Source organism: Rhinolophus sinicus, chromosome 11 (genome assembly GCF_057876585.1).
Source record: "Rhinolophus sinicus isolate RSI-liver-muscle chromosome 11, RSI-T2T, whole genome shotgun sequence".
NCBI classification, from domain to species: Eukaryota; Metazoa; Chordata; class Mammalia; order Chiroptera; family Rhinolophidae; genus Rhinolophus; species Rhinolophus sinicus.
This window is the reverse complement of record NC_142511.1, coordinates 21,452,480-21,480,124: the sequence shown is the minus strand read 5'-3', so window position 1 is coordinate 21,480,124 and position 27,645 is coordinate 21,452,480. Positions and strand designations below refer to the sequence as shown.

General features: G+C 34.6%; 1 protein-coding gene and 1 non-coding gene across 11 annotated transcripts; both read left to right on the top strand.

The window, feature by feature from the left end:
* On the top strand, positions 1-27,645 carry CD55 (CD55 molecule (Cromer blood group)). 10 transcript variants are annotated; one of them, XM_088801694.1, is made up of 10 exons: positions 1-129; positions 881-1,066; positions 2,436-2,627; positions 3,001-3,100; positions 4,123-4,208; positions 13,443-14,318; positions 18,668-18,688; positions 22,821-22,893; positions 25,601-25,689; positions 26,544-27,645. In XM_088801694.1, exons 1-10 carry the CDS (start codon positions 39-41, stop codon positions 26,597-26,599), a joined length of 1,770 nt encoding a protein of 589 aa, XP_088657820.1. In that variant the 5' UTR covers positions 1-38; the 3' UTR covers positions 26,600-27,645. The 10 variants fall into 10 exon arrangements, with proteins under 10 accessions (XP_088657820.1, XP_088657821.1, XP_088657822.1 ...); XM_088801695.1 differs by having other exon boundaries at positions 25,601-25,703; XM_088801696.1 differs by having other exon boundaries at positions 25,601-25,679; positions 26,544-26,691.
* Positions 4,677-4,783, top strand: LOC141569405 (U6 spliceosomal RNA). Its single transcript, XR_012493017.2, has one exon. It is a non-coding gene; the product is annotated as a U6 spliceosomal RNA (small nuclear RNA).

The window sequence follows — 27,645 nt, the reverse complement described above, 5'->3', positions numbered from 1 at the left end:
GCCGCGGAGTCCGGGAGCGCGATTCTGGTTCCCGCGCTATGAGTCCGGCGTGGCTGGGCGCCGGCGCAGTGTCGCGCCTGCTCCGCGGGCTGACCGTGCTACTGCTGCTGTGTCCACAGGCTGTGCGGAGTGAGTGGGGGATGGGCACGAGCGCCGCGGGGGAAGCCTGGGCTGAGTGGGAGGGCCTGAGTCAGTCTCCGTGACAACCGAGAAGTCTGGGAACCTGTGGGCATCCGTAATTACCCTTAATCGCTACATTTAAGACTCAGAGCTCCTACTGGCAGGATCCCTGGGACCGGAAGAGGATCTCCGCTGCTAACCAGCAATTGCGGGTCTTGCTGTGGCGGACCAGCTGGCATGGTTTAGGAGTGAGGCGTGGAGAATTGAGGAAGCACCGCTCAGTATGCAGAACAGCCAAACATGCGGAAGCCAAAAGGCAGGGCTCGGAGTGAATTCTCAAACCTCCAATTATCTCTTTAAGGGTGGGAGGCAAAATAGCTGACCTCCCTCGCCTCCAAGCAGAGTCCAGTCGTGTGCAGCACACAGCGCTCCAGGTTTGCCCATTCCCTCCAGGTGTAATATTCCAAGGGGCGTCTGTCTTTGTTGCGTGCCTAACAACAGTATCTAGGCAGAGATAAATACTAAACCACTTTAAAAAGAATAATGAAGGGGACGGATTTATTCTCGACTTACTTTAGTCTTGAAATTAATTGACAAGGCAGGAAGCCTAGCAAGTTCTTGGTATGTCAGTTCTGCACTGGATGGAAATGTTACAAGTACATCTCAGGCCATTGCTGCTTCCCTTGTTCGCCTTGGGAAAGCAGTGCTGCAATGAATGGAAAAGTGGTTGTTCCTTCAGTTCCCGGTTTTTTCACCCTAGGTGACTGCAGCCTTCCCCCAGATGTACCTAATGCCAAGCCAGCTTTGGAAGGTCGTACAAGTTTTCCTGAAAAAAGCACAGTAACATACAAATGTAATAAAGATTTTGTAAAAATTCCTGGCAAGAAAGACGCAGTGATCTGTCTTACGGGCAGTACATGGTCGGACATTGCAGAGTTTTGTAATCGTAAGTTCTTCATTTCTTTTTACAAAAATTATGGGAATGAAATGTGTCTTGTTAAAATTTATCCCTCTTCGGAGTGACTTATAACTGATCATTTTCTAGCATTAGTAAATCCCAGGGTATACTTGTTGGCACTTCATACTTCAGGTAATTGATAATCATTAGTTCATCGACTAGGTCCTGCTTCTCCATTAACAGGTTCGCCCCACCTCCACCCCCCAACACTGTACCTCCTGAACTGACTAACAGAGAAAATAAACGATAGCGACTGTTGTTTAGGGAGTAAATTATATATGAATATGTTTGGCAATTACTTTGGGACACATAACATAGGTGCTCTATTCTCTTAAATTTCATTTTTTAATTAGTATTTACCAAATACAACTCTGTGATGGCATTTCAAAAATGTCTCGATGTTTACTTAAAAATCTATGCATAGCTTTTACATATACAAGTAGGTATAAAGATAAGACTTGTTTCCTGCCTTTGAAGAAGTTGGAGCAATGGAAGCCACAGTAAATATAGAAACTGCCACAAGTATTTTTTGAAACCATGCGTGAAATCAGCTTTAACGTTTTAAACATCTGTGATAGAAGACAGTCGGTTGAAGTACATAAACCTTTGTATGTATATCATGTCTCAGCGTTTATAACCCTTCTCATATATTACTTCTTCTAATCCTCCAGGTAACTCAGCGCGGGGAATAGGGGCTCATCCTAATTTTACAGTTGAGGAAACAGGCCCTCAGAAGTTAAATAACTTCCTTGAGATCAGCAGCTCTTATGCAGAAAAGCCAGGGTTCAAACTTGAGTCTTTTGATTATAAATCCAAAACCCTTTCCACTATGCCAGGCCTCTGTAAATTCATATTTGCCCAGATATTTAAAATTTGTAAATACTTTTATGTACACACTGGCTCATTTGATCCTGTCCCCATGGGTTGTTGTGGGGATTAAATGAATTTATATGTGTAAAACATTTTGAAATATTCAATAAATATTAGATAGAATCGTTACTATTATTGTTGTTGTCCAGGACATTAGCCCAGGAATCTGTAAATATTGGTTCTCAACTACCCCTGTGCTGCATGGGGCATGGGTATTTATTGAGTCAGTGGCCAGAACTGTGGGCATAGTGACATGTATGTACCAAATCTACTTCACAGTTCTCTAGTAATTAGAAAATGAAAACATATATGTGAACACACTTGATACACTTTAAATGCCATAATGATGTTAGTATTGTTAAGTACCAAATATGTACAAAGAAATACAGAAAAAGGGGTAATGTAAGGACCAGATAATTCAAAGTAATTAAATATAAGTTATAAAGTGATACTATTTTTTTGTTGTTGCTTTTGTTAATACTTTTAGGTAGCTGTGATGTTCCAACTAGGCTACTCTTTGCAGCTCTGAAACAGCCTTATAACAGAATGAGTTATTTCCCAGAGGGTTGCGTTGTGGAATATGAGTGCCGTTTGGGTTACACAAGGAATCATTCCCTATCAGGAAAAGCAACTTGCCTTCAGAATTTCACGTGGTCCAAACCAGATGAATTTTGTAACAGTGAGTATAAAGAGTATTCTTAATCTGATGGTGTTTGAGGAAATAGTATTGCTTCATTCATTTTGGAAGTCTGTGTATACCTGTTCTCCTTAGAATGATTCTTAAAAGAACCATTAGAGTCATTTTATTTTAAATCAGGCAACCTAAATACTTGTGAGATAGGAATATTAATTTACTCATAGATTTCACATTTAAAGATTACCGTAAATGAAATAAGTACATATTCTACATATGTTGCTTGTTTTGAAACTTATCAAATGAATGTAGGACTTAAAAAGTCTAAGAATAAGAGATTATCAATGATTTGGATGATGAATTTGTATAGATGTGCCTGATACTTTAATGAAAAAAAGAAATTTGTATTCTTTTCTAGAAAAATCGTGTCCTAATCCTGGAAAAATAATAAATGGTTATATTAATATAACAACTGACATATTATTTGGCGCATCCATCATCTTCTCATGTAATACAGGGTAAGTTTTGATATACTAAATACTATACTTAACAAATGAAAAAACAAATTAGGATGTACGATGGAAATTTTTAGATTTGTGGCTAGTGTTTATAAGCTAATACCAATAAAACTACCCCTTTATTCAAAGATTTTTCCCATGACCTCATCACAGTTAAATTTAGTAAAATATGGCGAGAAAGGAAGATTTCTTATACCATTAAATTCTCTCAATTCTTAGCTTTCAGTATATACGTGATTCATTTTAAACTTCTAAATGTGATTAGTAAAGGAAAAACTTGTAATATGTTGATGATAGTTGCAGAACTTAAATCCAGGTGTTGAATATGAAAGCAATCTGTCATTTACCTAAATAATAAATTTGCATATGTTTTTTCCTATATTCAAACAACCTGTTTTAAAATATCATGGTTTAAAAATGTTTATTGCTACTGTGAAAAGACTATTCTGGCTCAAATCTTTTACCAGTTATTTGTGTGGAGAAAAGGAACTCAGTCATTGGGTGTCATCAGTGTCTCAGACGCTGCTGAAAACTTCATGTTCATTTCTCATTTAATATCTGCAAATTGAATTATGATATTTTACTCTGTGTCCATTTTTCATAACAGAAATATCAGTATCATTTGTCTTCTGTACTAAACATAGCTGTTTGGATCATTAATATAATTAATATTGAATCTGGGAATACTTCGAACCCTTTAAATATAAGTACTCTCTATTGTTCTAGGAAGCCTTTATCAATCTTTTAGAACTCAGAAATATAAAATATTCAAGCATCTAATTTTAAAATGCTTTAATATTTTCTAACATGTGCCCCACCCCAATAAAAAATGTTTTGCATGTTTTATGCTTTTTTATCCTTTGGATGTCACCTTTTTAAATTTAATTTCTTTTTCTTTAAACTGCCATAGGAACTCTGACCAATTATTGTTTTTGTCTCCATCTACTGGAATAGTAAATATTTTAAGATGATATTCTGCAAAATTTAAGAGAACCAACTTTTCTCTTCCTCTCGTTGTTTAGGTACAAATTAATTGGTCCAACTTCTAGTTACTGTATGGTTGTGGGAGACACAGTTGATTGGAGTGATCCATTGCCAGAATGCAAAGGTAAGACTGAAAAAGTCTAAGCACTCAGGTTGTGGGGCTGAATAATCAATGATAAATTACTTTCTGCCCAGTAAGAATTATTTGCAGTATGTATTTGTAGTATCCTCACCTTCTAATGTGTGTCTTAGCTAATTTAAATACTTTTATTTATAATGCTCCTTAATTTATTAGCTGTGGAGATAAAGGACTAAAAACAAACTGCGGTTTGTATTGTGCTTGGTCATTTATTATCTTAATTTTTTTCTAACACTCAGATAAAATAAATGTGGAAGTCCTTGGCCTAAGATCCAGCCGTTCTCAAATAGGTGCCCACTTCTTGCACTGTGAGGGGTCTCTGATGCACATAAATGGACAAATCGGTTTATACACCCACATCATGTCCTGTATGACCTTTATCCCTAACTCCTTTGAACTTTGGGCTAGGTAGGCACATCAGCAGAATAGACCATCCTCAACAATATAGGCCATGTGCTCCCTTCGGCAGCACATATACTAAAATTGGAATGATACAGAGAAGACTAGCATGGCCACTATGCAAGAAAGACATGCAAATTCGTGAAGTGCTCCATATTTTTTAAAGAATATGGACCAGGAGAAAGGGCACTTTCTTCCAGGCCTTGAAAGGCACACTGGCACAGGAATTCCAGGTGCCAGTTCCTGAAGCATGATTTAGAATGGGGCGGGGGAGGAGCTCTCATTGAGCACATCCCTTCAGCCCTGCAAATACTTTACCTAGTAGAGAGAGGCACAGCCAGAGGAAGCCAGAGCACAGCATTTTAATGTGTGGGAGCTAGGGGAGGAATCCCACTTGCCTGAGTTCAAAGGTGATACTGATTACAATGGCCTCCAGCCTTCATTCTTACACTCCATTGATGTTGTTTCACCTATACTCCACCCAGTGTGATCCATTTGAAACACTAACATGACTTGTCTTTCCTTCTTAGAGCTTATTAATGTCTCCTCATCACTTACAAAGTTGAAACTCCGTATTATAAAGTACAAGGCTAGTCATGGTCTACCTACTTCTCCACGCTCATGTTTGGCCCTCATACTTTATACTCTTGACTATACAAACTACTGTAGTTTTCCATGGACCTCAATGCTTCTTCATGCCCCCACATCATTCCTTATACTATTACCTCTGCCTGAAAGGCCCTTCAGTCCTATCTTTGCTTGGCTGGTTGGGTTTTCCTTTTTCTTATTCAGGGTCTGCTCTGATAGTCATTTTAAAAGCTTTCTGACCTACTAGTCTGGTTAACTGTCTCTCTTTCCACACCACTGTTCATGCCTCTGTAATAACACTCACTATTTTGTATTGAAATTACTTCTTTGAATCTTTTTCCCCACTATATTTGAAGACACGGGAATAATATCTTATTCAGTTTTGCATTTATATTTATAGAACAATGCCTGGTATGTATTAGGTGCTCAGAAAATGCTTGAATTGAACTAATGGTGATATGTGTAGTCATCATACACCCTAGTTTAGTGTAAATCCGATTAGCTTGTTTTTGCTTCTTGCAAAGCAATACCTAAAAGTAATTTATAAATTTGCTAGTATTCTCTGTACTTCAGGGCATTCAGTGCAATATAATTTAATGTTCACATGATCACATCACTTTCCTGCTTAAAAAATAAAAAAAACAACTTCATGCCATTAGACAATGTGGACTCATTGAGATTTTTAGCAGGGTGACTGCTGGGGGAGGCACTTTTTATAATATAACTGGAGTAACTCTGCTTGTATATGCTTTACAAATTCAGCTGCTCAGTAAGACTTACTTTAAGTAAAAGGCTGTGAGTCAGCACATGCTAAAATCTTTTTATCCTAAAAATCAAAATGTAATTCTGGCTTTTGAGATCTTATGCCCTCTCCAAATGATCTATTTCTATTTCCCAAGTATGCCACTTGAATTCCCCAGCCATTCCATTTGACATCATTTCCCCATGGAAAGAACAGCAATGCCCTCTTCTCTGCTTTGTCTTTGAAGAAAGGTCATCTTAGGGTTAAGCTCAAGTTCCGTTTCCTCCCTAAAATCTCCGCCCTGCTTTTGCCACTGAACTCCTTTACTTTTTTTTAGCACCAGTTTGAGATACAACATGCACAGTTAATTGTAATTTTTGTTTTACATATATGTTCTAAATCTTATTGCAGTCATGTGCTGCATAAAGCATTTCAATCAATGATGGGCCCCTTATATGACGGTGGTCCCATAAGATTACAATGGAGCCTAGGTATGTAGGAGGATATACCATATAGCTTTGTGTGCGTGCACTCTGGGATGTTCATACAATGATGAAATTGCCTAACAATGTGTTTCACAGGTCATATCCCTTTATTAAACTTCACATTACTGTATTTCTATAAATTGGTCTTAGAGTTAGCATTCATGTTTTACAACACTTGTATCCAAAGCTCCAAATATAGTACCATTACTTAATAGGCATTTATAAGCAGCCCCCATTAATAATGCTGAATTTAGAAAAATGATTTTTTGTTTTGTTTTAGTTTCAGGTGTACAAAACAATATAACAGTTAGACATTTATACCCCTCACAAAGTGATTCCCCCGCCAAGTCTAGTACCTGTCTGACATCATATATAGCTGTTACAATTCCATTGACTGTATTCGCTATGCTGTACTCCACATTCTGTGAGCATATATATAATATATATGTATATTGAATGTCAATTATAATTAAATATATAGTATATATTTATAGTATATAGTATAAACTATATATACTATATATAAAAAATATATAAAAGTATATATATTATATATACATATATAGTATATGTACTATATATATATTATATATAGTATATATATAATATATATATACTATAAATATATACTTTTATAAATATATAAATTTAATTACAATTGATATACTATATACTATAAATATATACTATACTATATATTTAATTATAATTGACATTCAATATTATTTAACTTTAGCTTCAGGCATATAGTGCTAGTAGTCAGGCAGTTACACATTCTATGAAGTGATCTCCCTAATAAGTCCAGTGCCCATCTGGCATCCTACATAATCTTTACAACATTATTGATTATGTTCTTCAAACTGTATTTCACATCCCCATGTGTGGGGACAGAGTCCCAGAGAGCAGTTTCCAGGTTCTCGGCCTCACGTGGAAAGGTGCTGACTCGGGTAGTGGATGGTCATCAGCTGTGACTGGTTGGCTGTCAGCTGTAACCAGTTAGCCAATTAGCCACTGATATAACTGCTGTGGCTGTGTTGGTTGGTTGGGTGGCTGGCAGGCAGAAAAGCGGACAGCAAATAGCAGATTGTGCAGATGTTTTGCTCGCTGTGTCTCGCCCGGCCTCCAGCAAGACTGGGGTGCAGGAAGACCCCTTGTTGGGGTACTGGCAGATGTTTGCTTCATGTGTCTCAAGTCCAGCCACCAGCAAGAATATAGTGATGTGACTCCCCTATCTATGGCTCCATTGGTGTTCCTTTTTGGCCTCACCATATCTTGAGTTCTTATGTGGGAAGCGGGACCAGATTCCCTGCATGACACTGGAACAATATTGTGACTACTAATTTGTGCTTTTAAACCATTTACCATCTTTCCCATCTCCCCTCCAGTCTTTGATTTTTAAAAACAAAATATTTAACATGTTTTAATCTTACTTTTTTTAAAAAAATAACTGTCCAGTTTTATTAATTTAAAATATTCCGAAATATTTTTAAAGAAATTTTTGTGCAGAACTACTGAAATTGACAGTGGAATAATTCAAGGGCAACAGAACACTTATGTATATAGACAGTTTATAACACGTAAAGGTACTAAAGGCTTGACTCTGATCTGAGAGAGCTCTACTGTACTGTAAAGTCAAAGGTGGCCAAGGAGAATGGAGTGGCGTGCCATCTGAATGCAAAGCTAAGCAGTTTACATGGTTATATATATATATATTTTTTTACTCTTAGGTCTATATAAGGGCTTCAGAAATTCTGTGGAATCCCTGAGAAATGAATGTAAAATGTTGTACATATGCATTTTGCATTTATCTGGGGGGGGGGTACAGTTATTCATCAGATTTTCAGAGGGGTCTATGACTTCCAGAAAAGGAAGAACCGCTGATGTAGAAAATATGTGGTAATATATAAATAAATAAATACACACATACATGACATATACGAAAATATATACATATACACACACACATACATACATACATATAATGTCTCATGTTTGTAGTGAATTAGCTTTCTTTTTAATTTATTTTTTATTTTAAATTAAAAAAAATATCATTCTCACTCCCCCACCTATCTTCCCTTTAGCAACCATCAATTTGTTCTCTATATTTATGGGTTTGTTTCTATTTTGTTTATTCATTTCTTTTTTGTTTTTGTTTTTTAGATTCCACATATAAGTGAAATCATATGGCTTGTGTCTTTCTCTGTCTGACTTATTTCACTTACCTCACGGTCCATCCATGCTGTCACAAATGGCAAGATTTCATTCTTTTTTATTGCTGAATAATATTTCAGTGTGTGTTTTGTGTGTGTGGTGTGTGTGTGTGTATGTGTGTGTGTGTGTACACCATATCTTCTTTATTCATTCATCTGTGGATGCACATCTGGGTTGTTTCCATATCTTGGCTATTACTAGTAATGCGGCAATGAACATAGGGGTGTATTTATCTTTTCAAAGTAGTTATTTTTTTCTTCAGATAAATACCCAGAAGTGGAATTGCTAGATCATATGACAGCTCTATTTTTATTTTTTTGAGGAATCTCCGTACTGTTTTCCATAGCGGCTGCACCAATTTACAATCCCACCAACAGTATACAAGGGTTTCCTTCACATCCTCTCCAACACTTATTATTGGTTGGTTTATCAATGATAGCCATCCTGAGAGGTATGAAGTGATATCTCATTGTGGTTTTAATTTGCATTTTCCTAATAATTTAGTGATGTTGAACATCATTTCATATATCTGTTGGATATCTGTATGTACTCTTTGGAGAAATGACTACTCAGTTCCTCTGCCCCTTTTTTAAATTGGATTGTTTGGCCATTTGATCCACTTCATATTTATTTTCCTCTGTTTTATTAAGTCATCAGTTATTTAGAGCTTACAACCCGATGGTAGTGGCTAAGTAGGTCATGGCACGTCAGTGCTTTCATTACAGTAACTATAAAATCTGGGTAGATTCTTTTCTAAATAATATTTTTAAAAGCATAAGATATGGCTGTGAAAACAACTAGGACTGAGTAAACCAAAATTCCTGGGGGTGGGGTTGAAGGTAAACCCTTCTGAGATGCCCTGGACTGAAGATCCATCTTGATCCAGATAAAAGACCACTGCCAGGAAAGAGAGAAACCAGCGAAACTTTAATGGTTATGGTGGGCTAGGATAATACACAGAAAATTGAGGTCCTCAAATGCAGAACCAGTTTTTCCCAAGAGTCATTTGTTGATTTCTGGGGCTGCATGTGAGATTGGGGAGCTAGGCCCAAAGCTTCCAAAGTACAAAATGAAATGTCTCTGAACCTTATGGTATTTGGACAAAAAATACTCATCAGAAGAACAAGCCTGTATCAAGCATATAGCCAGTCTCCCCCTTAAGACATTGTATTGTGTCCATTCTGAAGCTGTTTGGGGAAGGAGGCTAGATTGTTGGGTTATAGGATTTCTGAAGGATAGACCTGGATCTGCCATAGTATCTCAGGGCTTAAGAAACAAAGATCCACCAGGCTGCCAATCAGAAGCCCAGAAGAGTCATTCCCAAGGAGCAGAGGCAAGAGCAGAAGTAGAAAAAAATCTCACTAAGACTGTAACCCAGCTCAATCCCTCATAGACTGAGGATGTGATCACCGCAAACCAATCTGCCTACCAGAAAAGGGGACTGTCTCTTTGGAAGATCATATCATCTAAATGTTTTATATACAATGTATGGCATGCAATAAAAAAATTATTAGACATGGAAAGAAGCAAGGAAATATAACCAGATTAGAAGAAAACCAAACCAGATAAAGAAGATCCAGATAACTGAATTAGCAGACAAGGGCTTTAAAATAAGTGATTAATATGTTTAAGACATTAAAGGAAAAGATAAACAGAGAACATCAATAGAGAATTCAGATCTATAAAAATGGAGTAAAATAGGCATTCTACAACTGGAAAATATAATATCTGAAATTAAGAACACAATAGATAGGTTTAACAGTGATTTGAACACAGCAGGAGAGAATATTAGGAACTGGAGTAGAGGTTAATTAAAAATGCCCACACTGCAGCACAAAGAGTAAAAAGAATTTAAACTAAGGATAAAAGTTTGAGATATTTCAGACATATTAAACATGTTAGAAAAAGAGGAGAGAGAGAGAGAGAGAGAGAGAGAAGCAGGAACAGAAGAAATATTCAAAAAGATAATGTGAATTTTCCAAAACTAATGAAATGCATCAACCAACAGATTCCCAAAGCTCTCAGGACTCTAAGCAGAATAAAAATAAAACCATTTCCAGGTACCTCATAACAAAAGTTTGGAAACTCAAAAGTAGTAATAAAAGCACCGAGATGCAAAAACATACATTGTCAAAGGAACAACACTAAACCTGATCACTGACTTTTCAACAAAAATTATGGAAGCCAAATGACATTAATAAGAAATCTTTAAAATACTATAAAAAATAATCACTGCTCACCTAAGATTCTATACTCAGTGAACATATTCTTTAAAACTGAATGCAAAATAAAGATGTTCTCATACAAAAGCACTAAGGGAACTTGTCACCAGCAGACCAGACCTATACAAAATGAAAAACTAAAGGAAATCCTTCAAGTAGAATGAAACTGTCCCAAGTGAAACATGAAAATGCAAGAGGAAATGAAGAACAATGGCAAAGGAAAATGAATACTGACTTTACAAAAGAATAAATGCAATGTCTTGTGGGGTTTGAATTACATGTAGAATACAAATGTACAATAGCAACAAACCAAAAGGCAGAAAGAGGTAACTTGAATTTGAAAGTTACAAGGTTTTAGCAGTATTAAAAAGTGGTAAAAATGTTAATTTGCATAATGGACTTACAGTCTAATATATATTATAATCTCTAGGGTTGTCATGAAAATAATGGCAAAAGAATGTATAAATCACAAACTAATACAGGAATGATAATGAATATTTAATCCGGAAGGCAATAAGAGAGAAACAAAAAGAAAAGTAAAATAGATAGGTGGAATGGAAAACTAGTAATAGTGAGGTGTTTGATATAAACCCAACTATATCAGTGATTACATTATGTGTGATTTGCCTAAGATTGTCAGATTAGATTAGTAAAATAAAACTTAAGTATTTGCTGTTTGTAAGAGCCACAGTTTAATGATAAGAACACTGAATAGGTGAAAGTAAAGAATGGAAAAATAGACTATGCAAACAAGTACCACACACACACACACACACACACACACACAAAGCTGTTGCACTCTGTTGATATCAAAGTACATTTTAAGATAAGACAGTTCATAATGATAAAGGGATCTGTTCAACAAAAATATATCACAATCTGAAATCTATGTGCACTTAAAAAAATAGCTTCAGTCTGTACATATAGCAAAAATGAACAGAAAGAAAAATAAACAATCCACTATTATAGTTCTACAATTCCACATATCTCTTTCAATAACTAATAGAACAAGCAACCAAAAATCAGTAATAAGAATATGGAAGATGTGAACAACAATTAAACTTTAAAAAATTGATGATAAGAGCATTGAGTCCTAGAAGGACACATGGCAAAATTTTTCAAGTGTACATGAAACATTGACTCATTTTTTGAGTGCCTGCTAAGTGCTATGTTACTTTCTAGTATTTTACTTGAGTTATCCCTTGTAGTATCCTGTGAGCTAGGTAAAGGAAACAAATGACATCTGAGCGCCTAGAGCAGAATGTATGTTTATGGTGCTGGCAGTAGCAGTATTGGATGATATAACGTGTTGTTTCAGGGGCAGACACTGTGTGAAATAACTGAATTATTTCCCTCCTTCCTTACAGTAGTGTTATAAAATCTGCTCTGTTTTTATGCTCATTTTACTGATGAGAAAACTGAAGTTTAGAGGGATTACAGAACATGTGGTGTAACAGTGTTAAGCAGGATTCAATGCTGCCTTAAGAGGGAGTTGTATAAGCAACCCAGAGTCAAACAGGCACTGAAAACCTAAAATTTTACTATGCTATTATCAGAACAGGATCTCTTTTTTAAAATAATTGTTTTATTTTCAATTAGAATGGCATATAATATTATATTAGTCTCAGGTGTACAACATAGTGATTAGATATTTATATAACTTACGAAGTGATCACCCTGAAAGTCCAGTACTATTTGTCACCATGCATAGTTATTACCATATTGACTATTTTCCCTATGCTGTACTTCACATCCCCGTGACTATTTCGTAACTACCAATTTGTACTTCTTAAACCCTTTCCCCTTTTCACACAGCCTCCCTAACCCCCCTTTCATATGGCAACCATCAAAATGTTCTCTGTATCTATGAGTTTGTTTCTATTTTGCTTGTTTGTTTATTTTGTTCTTTAGAATCCACATATATCTTTCTCTGTGTAACTGAGAGTAGGATCTTAACGGAAGTTGCACTTCAGATATTTGTTAGCTGACCTAAAATCCAAAGAGGAACACAACTAATGTATGTAAAGTTGGTAACGAGCTCAAGAGGAGAAAAAGGGAGTTATTTTATTCCAATTGACTTTATTACTTTAAAAAATAAGTGAAACAAAACAAGTTCCCAAGGTCACTAACATATCCTGAAAACTCTGGAAAAAGTAATTATGTTGTGATTATCTGTGTTGGTCCCAAGGTTGCATCCTGCTGTCCTTTAGTCTTGGCATGAGTAAAGGAAGACAATTTATGAGAAAAAACATCTTTATTTGGGGTGTGTCACAGAATGAGATCACTACGTTTAATTTCGGTTTTCTTTCTTCACACAGAAAACAGTTTAAATATCTCAGTACTACTTTGGTGTAGTTTTCTGTCAGTATAAATTATATAAAAGCAAAAACAATGTAACGTTTCAGTTCCTTTGGAAATGCGCAATAATATTTAGTTTCCTAAATGTCATATTTAGGTGTTTGTAGTGGGGGGGGGGGCAAAGAGAAGAGTCATTGAGAAAGCAATTGGTTCCAAATCTTACTTTGGACAGCATTATTTAGCTAATTTTTAAAAACATTTTTTTCCTCCACAGAAAGTCCTCAAACTTCCAAAGTCCCACCAACTCCTCAGAAAACCACCATAGCAAATATTCCAGGTACTGAAGCCCCATCAACTCCTCAGGAACCTATCATAGTAAATGCTCTTGCTACAAAGGCCATACCAACTCCTCAGAAACCCACCAGAGTAAATATTCCAGCTTCAGAAGCCCCATCAGCTCCTCAGAAACCCATCATAGTAAATGCTCTTGCTACAAAGGCCATACCAACTCCTCAGAAACCCACCACAGTATATATTTCAGCTACAGAAGCCTCATCAACTCCTCAGAAACCCATCATAGTAAATGCTTCTGCTACAAAGGCCATACCAACTCCTCAGAAACCCACCACAGTATATATTTCAGCTACAGAAGCCTCATCAACTCCTCAGAAACCCATCATAGTAAATGCTTCTGCTACAAAGGCCATAACAACTCCTCAGAAACCCACCAGAGTAAATATTCCAGCTTCAGAAGCCCCATCAGCTCCTCAGAAACCCATCACAGTAAATGCTACTGCTACACAGTCCCCACTAATTCTTCAGAAACTCACCTCTGTAAATGTTGCAGCTAAAGAAGCCTCATCAACTCCTCAGAAAACCATCACAGCAAATGATTCAGCCACAATAGCTAAAACATCCCCTATATCACATGTTTTATCTACAGAGACCCCACCAGCATCCCAGACTCCCATCATTGCAAATACTTCTGCTACACAAGTCACAGTAACACAACAGTTCACTGCTGTACATGACCCAGTGATTAAGCATCCACGTACAACACAAACAGTGCCCTCTGCTCATATTACAGCAACACAGAGTCAAGTTGTTACGAGGAGAACCACATCGTTTCGTCCAAGAACCCTTTCTGTAGGTGAGTTGACATTGATCTGGTTCCTGAGTATGAATCTAATGTGCTATGGTGGAAATTTCAACTTGACCAGGATCTCAAAATTAAATAGTCTGTGATTTATTGTAACCTGAGTTTTTTCATACTAATGTCTGGACATTCTTCAGAGGCAGACTTGAGTTGTGCTACGTCAAATCTTTAAAAAAGAAACATTTTGCTATAATATAGAAAAAGGTATGGCCCGTAAAAATAATGCTAAATTAAAGTTGGTGAAGAAATTTTGTTTTCTATATTAGCTTTAGGGAGTCATTGAATTCTTCAAGACCCTTTAAAGAACCAAGTATGTACCCTCCTTAAGGTTGATTTCTGGGTTTGGTTGGTTGAGAGATACCCATCCCTCAAGTATGCCAAAAGATCTCTCAGATTCCCTAAAGTTGCTAACTTGGTAGATAGAGCATCTAAGTAATTGAAAACACAGAGTTCTCTGAAATAGTTCATATTAACACAAGGCTCTTTAAATAAAAGCTTATTTTATAAAAGTGGAATAAAATATGCCATAGACCCCTCTTATGAAACCCCTCTTACTAATTCATGTGCTCCAGTCCACCAGGATGTTGTTTTGTCTCACAACTTGCCTAATATATAGCCCTTTTTATAGACATTCTTGTTCTCCAACAGAGATAACTTACTTTTTTGGTTTCTTGGAAAATGTCAATAGAACTGAACCAGCAAATAATTTTTTTAAAATCATTTTAACATTTTCATTGAACTCAACACACATACAGAAAAACTGCATAAAACATACATGTGCGGCTCAATAACTTTTCTAAAACAAGTATTTGCGTAACCACCACAAATTTCAAGAAATAGAACATTAGTAGCCCCTCAGATTTGCCCCCTCAGTTTCTAGATGTTCTGTTCATCCTCTGACTTCTCAATCCAGTAAGACTGGCTTTCTGCTCGTTATACCACATGGCCTAGGTATTTCCCTCAGCTGCATATGAGTATATGCAAAATGTCATTCCATGCAGTTCTCTCAGCTTTGATCAGTCTCTGCCTACACTTATTAGTTTGTTCTCCAGGGCCTTCAAACCATTGTTACTGTTGTTTTTTAATATTTTGTCCAGATTTGCTATGTTGAAGTCTATTTTGCTATTACCCAGATAGTTCTTAAAAACTTAAAACATTACAGATATTATTGTTGAAATTTCTTTGTATATTTCTTTCTTCCATTAGGTAAAAGGCCAAATACACGCAAATACTCAAAATCCCTCCTCATTTAGTTCCTCTCTTTAAAAGGGGAACTTCAATTTCTACCCGGTTTTGGTCACTTTTCAATGACATCAAATAATTGTGGTTTTAAAAATAATTTTACACATTATTACCATGTTTTCATACTGATTTCATACATTTCATAATTGCTACCTTGAAGCCTATTTTGCCGTTACTTGGATATTTATAAGAATTTAACCATGATAGATATTTTTGTTAAAGTTCCTTTACACATTTCCCTACTCCCATTTCTCTTGGCATAAGGCAATTAAGCCCTGAGGCAGTGTGCAAGCTTTCTATGTTTCTATTCTTATGGCACATGTATGTATCCATAAGTAGTGCAAAACATTGTTTTGTATTTTTTTATAATTCACATAAACATGCCATATTTCTATTCTCTACCTTGACTTTTTGCACTCAATATTGGTTTTGTGGCTTATGTTTGTACATTTAAATTTAGCTCATTAATTTTAACACTTGTATGTGTTCGCTGACTTTTTAAATTTTTAAGACATTTTGGGGCCTAAAATTTTTAGATTAGTATGCCCAACTTTTAATATAGCAGGGCAAAGAGAAATGTTTCACTTTATGTAAATTTGTTATAGAGCTAACTTTGTTGAAATATTTTTCTGCAAAAAATACAAGATAATTTAACACCTTTAAATTAAACTTGAGTCAATTGTTAAGATAAAAATACAACCAATATTTGGGATCAAGTTTCTTTGTTTTTTCTTCTTTATTAAATTTATTGAGGTGACATTGGTTAGTAAAATTATATAGGTTTCAAGTGTACATTTATATAAAGCATCATTTGTATATTAAATTGTGTGTTCACCACCCAGAGTCAGTTCTTCCATCACCATATATTTGACCCTTTTTACCCTCTTCCACTACCTCCCCACTCCTTACCCTCTAGTAACGCTGAACTATTGTCTGTATCCATGAGTTTTTGTTTCTTTGTTTGTCTTGTTCCTTTGTTGCTTTCAGTTTTATATTCCACATATGAGTGAAGTCATATGGTTCTTGACTTTTCCTGTCTGACTTATTTCGCTTAGCATAATAATCTCAAGATCCATCCATGTTGTTGCAAATGGCAATATTCCATCTTTTCTTATGGACGAGTAGTATTCCATTGTGTATATGCACCACATCTTCTTTATCCAGTCATTCATTGAAGGAAACTGGTTGTTTCCATGTCTTGGCCACTGTGAATAATGCTGTAATGAACACAGGGGTACATATATCTTTACGGACAAATGCTTTTAAATTTTTGGGGTAGATGCCCAGAAGAGGAATTGCTGCGTTATATGATAATTCTAGTCTTAATTTTTTGAGGAACCTCCATACTGTTTTCCATAGTGGCTGTACCAATTTACATTTCCACCAGCAGTGTTTGAGGGTTCCTTTCTAACAGGTGTGAAGTAATATCTCATTGTGGTTTTGATTTGCATTTTACTAATAGTTAGTGAAGTTGAGCATATTTTCATATATCTGTTGGCCATTTGTATGTCTTCTTGGGAGAAGTTGTCTATTCAAGTCCTCTACCCATTTTTTAAGTTGGATTGTTTAATTTTTGTTGTTGAGTTCATTATATATTTTGGATATTAACCCCTTATCAGAGGCGTTGTTTGCAAATATCTTTTCCCGTTCAGTTGGTTGCCTCTTTGTTTTGTTGATGGTTTCTTTTGCTGTGCAGAAGCTTTTTAGTTTGATATAGTCCCTTACATTTATTTTTGCTTTTACTACCCTTTCCTTTGAGGTCAAATTCATAAAATACCTCTGAACCTGAGGTCCATAAGTTTAGTACCTATGCTTTTTTTTTATGCAGTTTATTGTTTCAGGTCTTATGTTTAGGTCTTTGACCCATTTTGAGTTAATTTTAGTACGGCTGTACTGCCCTGAACATGCTTGATCTCATCTGATCTTGGGATCAAGTCTTTTATTTGCAATTAATTTATTCTTTAAATATCATACCACTGCTTTAAAATTTTTTTTTAAATTAAATTTATTGGGGTGACATTGGTTAATATTATTGGTTAATAATATTAACCAATAATACAATCCTATAATACATCATCTGTATATTGCATTGTGTATTCACCACTCAAAGTCAAATCTCCTTTTGTCCTTACAGCAACCTTGCAAAATAAGTTTCATTTTATAGATGATAAATTAGAGGCTCAGAGATTAACTTATATGATTCATATACAATGCATAGTTAATAGGGACAAAATTGGGGTTTAAACATGTTTGCTGTCTCCAGATTCTATGCTTTTTCTGCTATGCAATATATCCTATTCTCCATGGTACATTGAGTAAATTTGTTCACCACTTAAGAGAGCAATTTATTTATTATAAATATACCGGAGGTGCCAAAAAATATATACACATTTTAAGAGATGTTTTCTATGTACTACTTTTTGAAGTTGAATTGAATTACATAGCAATGTGTAGTATGACGTTTACTCAAAAGATGGCGTTAATCAAAGGAATGCTAGCATCATTCACTGTATTACAATTTTAATACACTTTTTTCCTTTCTTAAAATGTGTATACATTTCTTTTGGCAACCTCTATATTTATCTGAAAGTGAAGCTGTTTTGCAATGCCTCATTCATAGTCATTGAACGATGTAAGTAAATAACCTGATATGGTAATTTAAGTTTTGATAGAGTCTTCATAGACTAGATAGAGTTGAAAGAGACTTCAGTTTCTGATAGTTTCTTGATCATAGGATTGGATCAGCAGTTACTATTTAAGCTTTTGATCTTGTTTCTTGTCATTAAATAACATAATCATTTACATGGTGTTTGTTTCAGTATTCATGTAACTGTTGTGTCTTATGTTTTTATAGTGTTGACTCTGTTGAATAGATATAGGCACTGGTGTGTGTGTTATTTGATTGTGCATAATATATAATTGTTTTCATAAATATAATTATTTCTTTTGGTTATGGAAATCTGAATGACTTTTGAACTTTTAAGTACAGTTTGTATATATATATGTGTGTGTGTGTATGTATATATATGTATAAAACTGCTAGCAAATCAATGATTCTTTAACATTTTTATTTTTGTAATTCTTTTTTTGCTTTTCTTTAGGGGTCAGCACCATTGCATCTGGTAAGTCTGGCTTTCTGGAATTTAAAAGACATTGTCTTCATTGTTGGATGTACAATCCATATTTCTGGAAGAGAATATTGTCTTTTAACTGTCTTAGGAAAACTATTAAAAAGCGGTGTTTATCGGTGCAAAAGAGAAAACACGTAAATGCATTTTATCACCTTGTTTCGTGGACACCATCAGGTACTTGGTACGTTCCTAAGTGTTTCCAACCATGTTCTTGCTCCAAGGTAATGTTAGGAAAACTTAAAATCATTGGGCCAATCAATCAATTGAGTGCCTACTGTCTCAGTGAGTCATTCTAGGGATGAAGAACCATAAAAAGAAGAATGTTATTAATATAGTTTTTATCCTCAGATATTTTATAATTAATCATAAACTACTTCTTGACCATTTCTACATTTCTGTCCTTCCCCAGATAAAATAGAGTTCTACCTTTGATTATATCCTCTTCCTTTTCCCTTCCCTGTCAGTGATTTAAAGCAAAGTTATCATTAAAATATATTCCGTTGCTGTAGGCGTGAGGCCCAAAACATATCTATGTTATAATTTCTTTTCGTATTTGGTGCAGTCCTTTTTTTTTTGCCCATAAATATATTATTTGACATTATACATTGACAAGATTAATAAACTCCTAAAGAATATGGTAAGAGAAATCTTTGTTAAGAAGAACCGTTAAATTTACATGTTGATAAAAATATCCAATAGAAGATGCACTCTTACAAAAAATGTATATTTTAAAATTACGTCCTTGTAATCTGCAATCTCCTATCTTATGCATACATGAATTAGCCAAAGGACTATATCACTGAAAGCAGGTATTTTTAAATTATTCTTTTATTATTATTTATTATAGTTCTTTTATATTTTGAATAAACCTCCCTTAAGCTGAAAGATTTATCTTGAAAGATTCATACAGTTGGAATTCAATTCGTTCATTCTATATTTTACATAGAAATAAATGTGTTCTAAATGCAAATCCCATGATTTAGTGATATAATGTTCATGACATTTTGGTTGTTGTGATGAGTGTAATAGATGAGCTTTTTCTCATCTGCTCAGCGGTATTCAATGAAGATCTGAAATACTTACTATTTTCTCTGAAATTCTTGAGGTATACATTATGTGATTTCCCAGAAACTTTTCTTCAAGGTTAGTTGTAATTCTAACTTGTGCTCAGAAATAAAGAGGAGTTCCTTTCCTCTTAAATCACACATATGACAATAAAATTTATTGTGTAAATCAGGTCACTTTTCTCATTTTAAAGAAGCAAACTCCACTGCAAGGAAATTGCTTTTATTGATTATACTGCAGTGTAAGTAAATAACACAGATAACATTATAACTTTCAAAGTAGTTGAATTTTTTCCCATTTAATTCTGCTAAGAAAGAGAAACGGACTAATCTTCTCAGAATTTCCTTATTTGCCATGTAAGTGAAGCCTGTATTGTGAATTTTAAAGATATTCTTCTGCTGGTTCTATTAACAGTGTTTTCTCTATCTTTTTTTTTTATATCGCCTTCTCCCCTTTAAAAAAAAATTTCAGACATTTTTTAGACATTTTATTAACTTTTCACACAATCTTATAATATAATTATGTCCCATTTTTCATCTGAGAGAACTGTGGCTTGGCAAGATTTAGAACGTGCCCAAGGTCACATCTATTAGGTGCTTTAATAAAGGCAGATGACTAGTTTTTCCAGAACTGGGTACTTGCAAGTCTAGAAAGATTCTTGTCCTAGTAGAGGATAAGAAACTGCACAACTCAAATTTGACAATTAACATAGTCCAGATTCTTTACAAGTATTGCTTCTCCCCCCTCCATTGCTTAAATCTGGTATTGTGACATTCCTAAGTCCCTTATGGAAATTAAAAGTTCAATTAAAGGAATATTAAATAAAAAAAAGAGAATACTCAGTGAAAAATCTAAAATACATTTTCTGTATCCTTTAAACATAGATCCTTATTTCCTAATGCTTTCTGCCTACCAGAATATAGCATGTATTACACACTAGCCCAAATTCAAGTGTACTTTGAAGAGTCTTGAATCACAAGTGGGGATTTGAAATGAATGTGATGCTGATAAAGGGCCTTCACTGTATCTTATTACCTGTCTATGCACGACAAACTTAAATCCCATTATAAAGTGACTTCAATTACCTACCTGTTATTCAGAGTTAAGAAGTTAGGTAATCATGTAATTTTTCTGTGATCTGTTTAGTCGGAAAAGGGAAGTGTGTGAATTTCCCTTATATTAAAAATTTGAAGAAATAACAGAGGCACAGAAAATCCAGTGATAATAGCAAGACACTTAAAGGGTCCTATACATGTTGCTGAGGAAGTGGAACCTGACTTATAAGTCTGAAAATATAAGGTTTACTCAAGCACATTCATTTTTCTTCTGCAAAAGTCTCTTTCCAGTGTGAAATCACCTATCCACCGACCTCAGTCCCTTTACTCTGTTATGTTAAATAAGGTTAGAAGGGAGAACAAAACCTCCCTACAACTTGCTTAGTTTCTCATAGCACATGGACTGCATTTCTACCTGATTAGATATAAGTGATACCTTTTGAAGTGACTAGGTGAACACACACTTCTTCAGAAAAGGAGACAAGCATCATTTAATTAACACCAGATCTTGTAGGTAGAATTCTGACTTGGGTTCTTCAGAAATGAAGATGATACTCTATATTTTAGTGCTCTTAGTTTTCTTGTCTGCAAAAAGAACATCATTCCATGAATTTAATAAATATTTCCTAAGCACTTTCTATTATTTGCCAAGCACTGTGCTAGTTATTGGAGGCGACCAAATGAGATAATAGGTGGAAAATTGCTTTGCAACATTTTAAACAGTATGTAAAAATAATTCTACATTGGGGGACATTACTAAAATATCTCTTTCACTTGGAGAAAACCATTTTTAAAATTATGTACTTTTCCTACCTCAGAGTCTCTTCAGTTAGTGACTAAGAACATGGAATCATAATCATAATTTAATTCAAAATTTACAGTTTCATTTATCCCAAGTTGCATAAATATTAAATTGACACTGATTCACTTTTGGGATGGTTTCCTATAGATACCAAGTGAATTTTGACTTCATAAACTATTGCCTTCATAACTTAAAGTTTTTTTGTTTCCAATTTGGGAGATAATACTCCCTTATTAATTTACTAAGGAATCATTTATGTAGACTTATGTTTCTCATATTTCTATATTTTACTCTGGTTTTCTGTTAAACCATCCACCTTCACACACTTTCTTATAGATTTACATGTATGCATGGACCAGTGTTCTAGAAATACGCTTTTACTTCTGTCATCTAAGTAGTTTGGATCACTTTTAAATTTCTATATTTATCATTCAAATAGAAAATGGAGTGTTTTTGTAGCAGTAGAAAATGGTGAGGTTAATGGGACATGGTCAAAGGAAAAGAAACTAAAAATTTTGAAGAACCATAATTTATTTTATGAATACAGTCTTTCCAAGCTTCTGGCAAGGTGGTAGGGCATCAGTTAAATAAATTGATTGGGTAAAATACTGTAAAAACTTACCTGTGGTGGAAACAGATTTTTCTGTTGTTTGTTTTTGTTTTTGTTTTTAAAATCATGTGTCCTTATGATAGTGCAATTGTGTGACATTTATATTTGCTGATTTGGAACCAAATATACCTATTAGACACATTAGCTTCAGTTTGCTTTTCTAGTGTCATCTCTAATTTCCTTTGTAGACAGATCAAAAGTAGAGTTCAAGGCCATTGGAGAGTGAAGTGAGGAGGAAATACATACGGTATATGAAAATCAATCAGCAAAGCTTTTAAAATTGTGCATAGTGGCATTGAAACACTTTAGAATCTTTTAAAACCTGTCCAACAAATTTTATTTGATCATTGTGATACTTCATTTTAAATATTTTATTTCATTTTACCTGAGAAAACAGGATTACGGATAAATAACATGCATTTTTTACTCTCAAACTTGTAACATGAGGAAACCATATACAAAATATAATTCTTGTCTTCTATATTTTCTTTAACTTGCCTCATAACCAGTATGTTTGTTATTGTGAAATTACTCTGTACATGTAATTGCTCATATTTATGTTAACTGTGTTACCAAATTTTTCCCCTCAAGGACTTGTTGCTGGTACTATAATAATTGGTACCCTAATTCTAGTCAGAATTTTCTGGGACTATGGAAAATCAGGGTGAGCAGAAATTCTAATGATTTAAAACATTTATCCTTAGCTTCTTTCCAATAAAACTTGATACTATATCATGAGTAGATAACTTTCTTAGCTTAACTGTATTTTTCAATATGCTATCTCTTTATTTCTTTTGTCTGAAATTACTACCTTGTATGAATAGACTTTGTGTGTGTTTTCAAATTTCTGAATATATTCAAGGACATTAACAACAGTTCAAAGGAAAATGATTTGAAAGCCCAAGTCTCCCTTTGCAATCTATTAATCAACTCACCTTTTTCCTTAGTACAATTTATGATAGTATATGTGTGTTATACCAAATCAAAGAAATCTAGGAAAAGCCAACTTCTAACATATTGTTAAATTGCCTGTGCTTAGGCCTTTTTCTGAATTGTATTTATTAGTACAGGCCAATCTAGCCCAAAATAGCCCAATGGTTAATAGGGTAGGTTCTGGAACCTGGCTGTTTGGTTCGATCCTGGGTCTACTGTTTAGGTGCCACGTGACTGTGAGCAACTAAACTTCTCTATGCCTCAGTTTTCTCATACAGTAAGGATCAAATGAGTTGCCACCTGTAAAGAGGTTAGAACATTGCTTGGCATATGGCAAGCCTTAGATGGTAATATAGTAACACATAAGAAAAAAATTGCTATTATTCGAAACATATGATCTGCATTGAATATAAATAGACAGAGGGTGCCAAAAAACTGTATACACATTTTAAGAAAGGAAAAAAACTATTAAAATTGTAATACTCAATATATACTGATTACAAAAGATGAATACAAGTCACCTTTGACTCCTGCAATTACAAGAGGTGCTCAAAGTGGTTACCATCGGCGTCCAGACACTTCTGATTATGGCGAACTACTGCTTGAGCATAGATAACAGCTCTTAAAATGTGTATACATTTTTTTTGGCACCCCCAGTATATATTAAGTATAATGCCATGGTTGACCCTGACATGCTCTGTAGACAAACAGGATTACTTAAATTGATCCCCTACTGTTATCTTACAGATTTTACTGTTCAGAAAACGAATTATGGAGTTCATATAAACTTGAGTTATTTCTAAACTGTCTTAATTCCTATATTTTCATTAATTAAGAGCAACTATGTTTTAATGCTGTTACTTAACTGCTGGTTTTAATTCTTTGGGTGAGCTGTCTACTTTTTGCTCTATATAACTTTCCTTTCTCCTTAAATTAACAATTTTACTTAAGCCTATTATAAGCTAAAATATGTGAATGCTTTTTAAATCTCTAAAGGGTTCAGTCTTTTAGTAAAAATGTTTGATCATTAGGTTCTGTTTTTTTTTAATAGTTTTTACAGATATTTGTTTACTGCCAATGAAGTAGTCTAGAGGCTATAATAGCAAATGTAGTAACATACCGTATTTCCCCGAAAATAAGACCTAGCCGGACAATCAGCTCTAGGGTTTCCATGAGGGAATTGCCATCCGTTCTCAGGAATTTTTTTCGCTTTCCTGTTCCCGAATCCCAAGATACAAACTGTTTTCTGTTCTGCATGATGAATCGTTTCCACAAAGTGACAGCCGATACTACCAACCACCTGGGTTTAAGGAGCCGATTTTCCCAATTTCCCGACCAACTTTTCTCAAGGATTCCAGAATGGGAAAGCGAAAAAAATTCCCGAGAACGGGCGGGAATTCCCACCTGGAAACCCTAATTAGCTCTAATGCATCTTTTGGAGCAAAAATTAATATAAGCCCCGGTATTATATTATATTAGACCAGGTCTTATATTATAGTAAAATGAGAACGGGTCTTATATTAATTTTTGCTCCAAAAGATGCATTAGAGCTGATTGTCTGGCTAGATCTTATTTTCGGGAAACACGGTATGACTTTCTCTTAGACGTTTCAGAAACTTTCTAAGAATGTGGTTTAGAGCCCAGCCAAAACGTACAGAATTCTCAGTCATATAAAATGAGTTGGTATAGGTGCCTCAGCAAAACTACTCTGGAAGAAAAAGTAAACCACCCATTTTATGTACTTCCTTGCATTTGTTCCTGCCCTCATTATGGATTAGAGCATGATGAATTTACCTTCCAAAGCCAGGGCTTTGGGGCTCCGTAGGTGAGGGGGGGGGAAAGTAATGAGTTTATAGGGTGCTTGCTAGCTAGCTCTCGGCTGTCATCAGTTTCTTTACATTCTTTGGTAAAATAATTGGCCATGATATTTTTAATAGTATGAAAAGTGCTGAAACAGAAGGAGGAAGTATTTGTTTAGAATTTTATTGATGTTTGCAGTAAACCTAATTCCTCTGTTTCTGAATAAGAGGAAATTTGTGCAAAGTACTAAGAATTTGCCTTTTTCACATGCACTGAAAAAAATGCTCCACTTGCCTTACTTGGGAAGTAAATATAAGCATTTCAGGGTAAGAGCTAACTTTGTACATTCCTGGTTATTCTCCTGATTTCATATTGACTAAATTAAAATTTTGCTCTTAATGAGGACGGGGAAAGAGTTAATGAGTGTAAAGGTGATAATATACCCTCTTCACCTGGTGATCCTTTGTGTTTGCCTATCAAAGGATTTTTTACTTCTTTTAGAAGTGTTGAACTTGTATGATAAATTTTAGTTTATATATAAAAAAAAACGATGTGGTTGTAGGAAAATGCTGGTATTGCTTTTTAATTCAAATTCAAATTAGGTAATTCAGTTAGTGTTTTCCTTCTCTGCTGTTCAGCTCCTATTACACTCATGAGGACAACAAAGCACAAAATGCCATGTGTCATAATTTAACTGTGACTCCTGATGCCTCAGAAGTAAGACTTGGTAAATTATAAAAGGTATCTGGTTCTATAACATCACATTTCTGCGTCTTGCAAAATGTCCGTCAATACAGTTGCCTCAGGATTTATCTGTGATTGTTAAAAGGATAATAGAGACTTAAACCTCTATTATTGTCAGCTCTGTTTTTCTTTGTTGCATGAATGACTAACATATTAAACCTCTCAGCATGACGTCTTCAATTCTTGACTCTTCAGCATGCTCTCATTTTGTGTTTTGTACTCAGTTTATTGTAATGATTAGATGTTAGCAATGCCACAAATATTTGGGGAAAAAAACAAAAGGTTGATACTTAGGGCTTCCGAACAGGAACGCCCTCATTATGACTATTTGCTTCGTGAGATGATTGGCTTACATTGTATTCATTTCTTCTTTTTACTTGATGGCTTTTAGAGTTTCCAGAGTTTATGAAATACTAAAATTTGTTTTAAGGTAGCTTTTTAAAGTCCTGTTTACGGATCTTATAAGATATCTCTTATGTTGTTACACAAAATTATTCACGTTAATGTATCAGTGAAGCTTTCTAGGTGTCTTCTTTTGACAAAACTTTCTCATTGATTTTTAATCTGAAAGTATCTTAATTGATTGTAATTTGGCCACTTAATGTCCAAAACTAAAAAGTTAAGTGTCATATTTTAGTTTGTGTTGCTATAGCTACTAATCTCTAACTATACTGGTAAGGTTGTCTGTATTCCATAACTTACTAATTTTGCATTTGTGTGGTATCCCAAATCACCCGATTAACTCATTTATGGTTTATCACATAGTAAATAGAAAATTAGAGTTTATCACCAGTAAATACAAGCATGTTGATTTTAACTTTTTCTTTTAACTTTCAGGACACGCATATATAATATTGACAGTTTTGCTCGTGATGCTAACAGTCATTGGCTAGCTGACTTAGCCAAAGAAGATATAAGAAGAAAGTGTACACAAGTACACAGAATATTTCTAGTTCCATATAAATTTCTGGAGGCGTGGACACCATATATGCAGTCGTGTTCTTTGTTTTGCACGTTATCATTGTCTTTAAGGTGCATAGGACTATCAGTGCAGTGAGGAGAAACGAATGTGCCCTGGAATCACATTCTCAACACTCCCAACCCTCTTGATAGTAGAACATCTTACAAGCCTGAGAGTGATTACTTTCCTAAAAGTATAGGAAAGTGTAGACATTTCCTAAAAGTATAGGAAAGTGTAGCTTAAAAGGTGAGCATGAAGAAAAGGAAACAAGTGACTTTTTTCCACTAGATATGTAATGCTATTTTTACTTACTAAAAAAAAATAAAAAACTAAAAACATTAATTGAATATTGAAAACAAACAAAAAAGGTATTGCCTAGTCTCTTTTAAGCAAAATCGCCAGAGAGATGAACCATATTATAAAATAATCCTTCTTAACTCAAAGGCATTTTCCTATTTTCTAATTCTATTAAAATGAATCTGAATATGTTGACGAAATATTTTAAATGAAAAACATGCTAATGATCCCGAGTGTTGAATTTCGTGGGTTAGTTGGTGGCAAAGGAGAAGTATAGAAAGAAGAAATGATTCTTTCTTTGTCACACAAGCACAGATAATTAACTAGGATTTAGCCCCTTAATTGTAAGATAGATAAGCTATAATTTGAATTTTGTTATTAGGACAATCTTTTTTTCTTTCTTGTAACAGTCCTGTAAAACGGTGAAAGGATAGAAGATGTCTTTTTATTAACTTAATGTCTTTAAAAGTATCCAGAGATATTATAATATTAACATAAGAAAATATTCTATATTTCTGAAGTGATCCTAGATTATAAATCATATTCTTTTGTAATATTAAGATTATTTATATTAATTTACATCAGTGAACACGTTAGTTTTACATGTAACAAGAAAAGTTCAAGAATATATGTAAAGAAAAATTTATTTTCCCTAAATGAAATAAATAATTGATTACATTA

What these genes read in the sequence shown, in the direction of transcription:
- CD55 (XM_088801694.1), top strand. Translation starts at nt 39, where the DNA reads ATGAGTCCGGCGTGGCTGGGCGCCGGCGCAGTGTCGCGCCTGCTCCGC. An exon ending in TGGGACTATGGAAAATCAGG is followed by an intron (nt 22,894 to 25,600) that starts GTGAGCAGAAAT and finishes TCTGCTGTTCAG; the next exon opens with CTCCTATTACACTCATGAGG. An exon ending in TGCCTCAGAAGTAAGACTTG is followed by an intron (nt 25,690 to 26,543) that starts GTAAATTATAAA and finishes TTTAACTTTCAG; the next exon opens with GACACGCATATATAATATTG.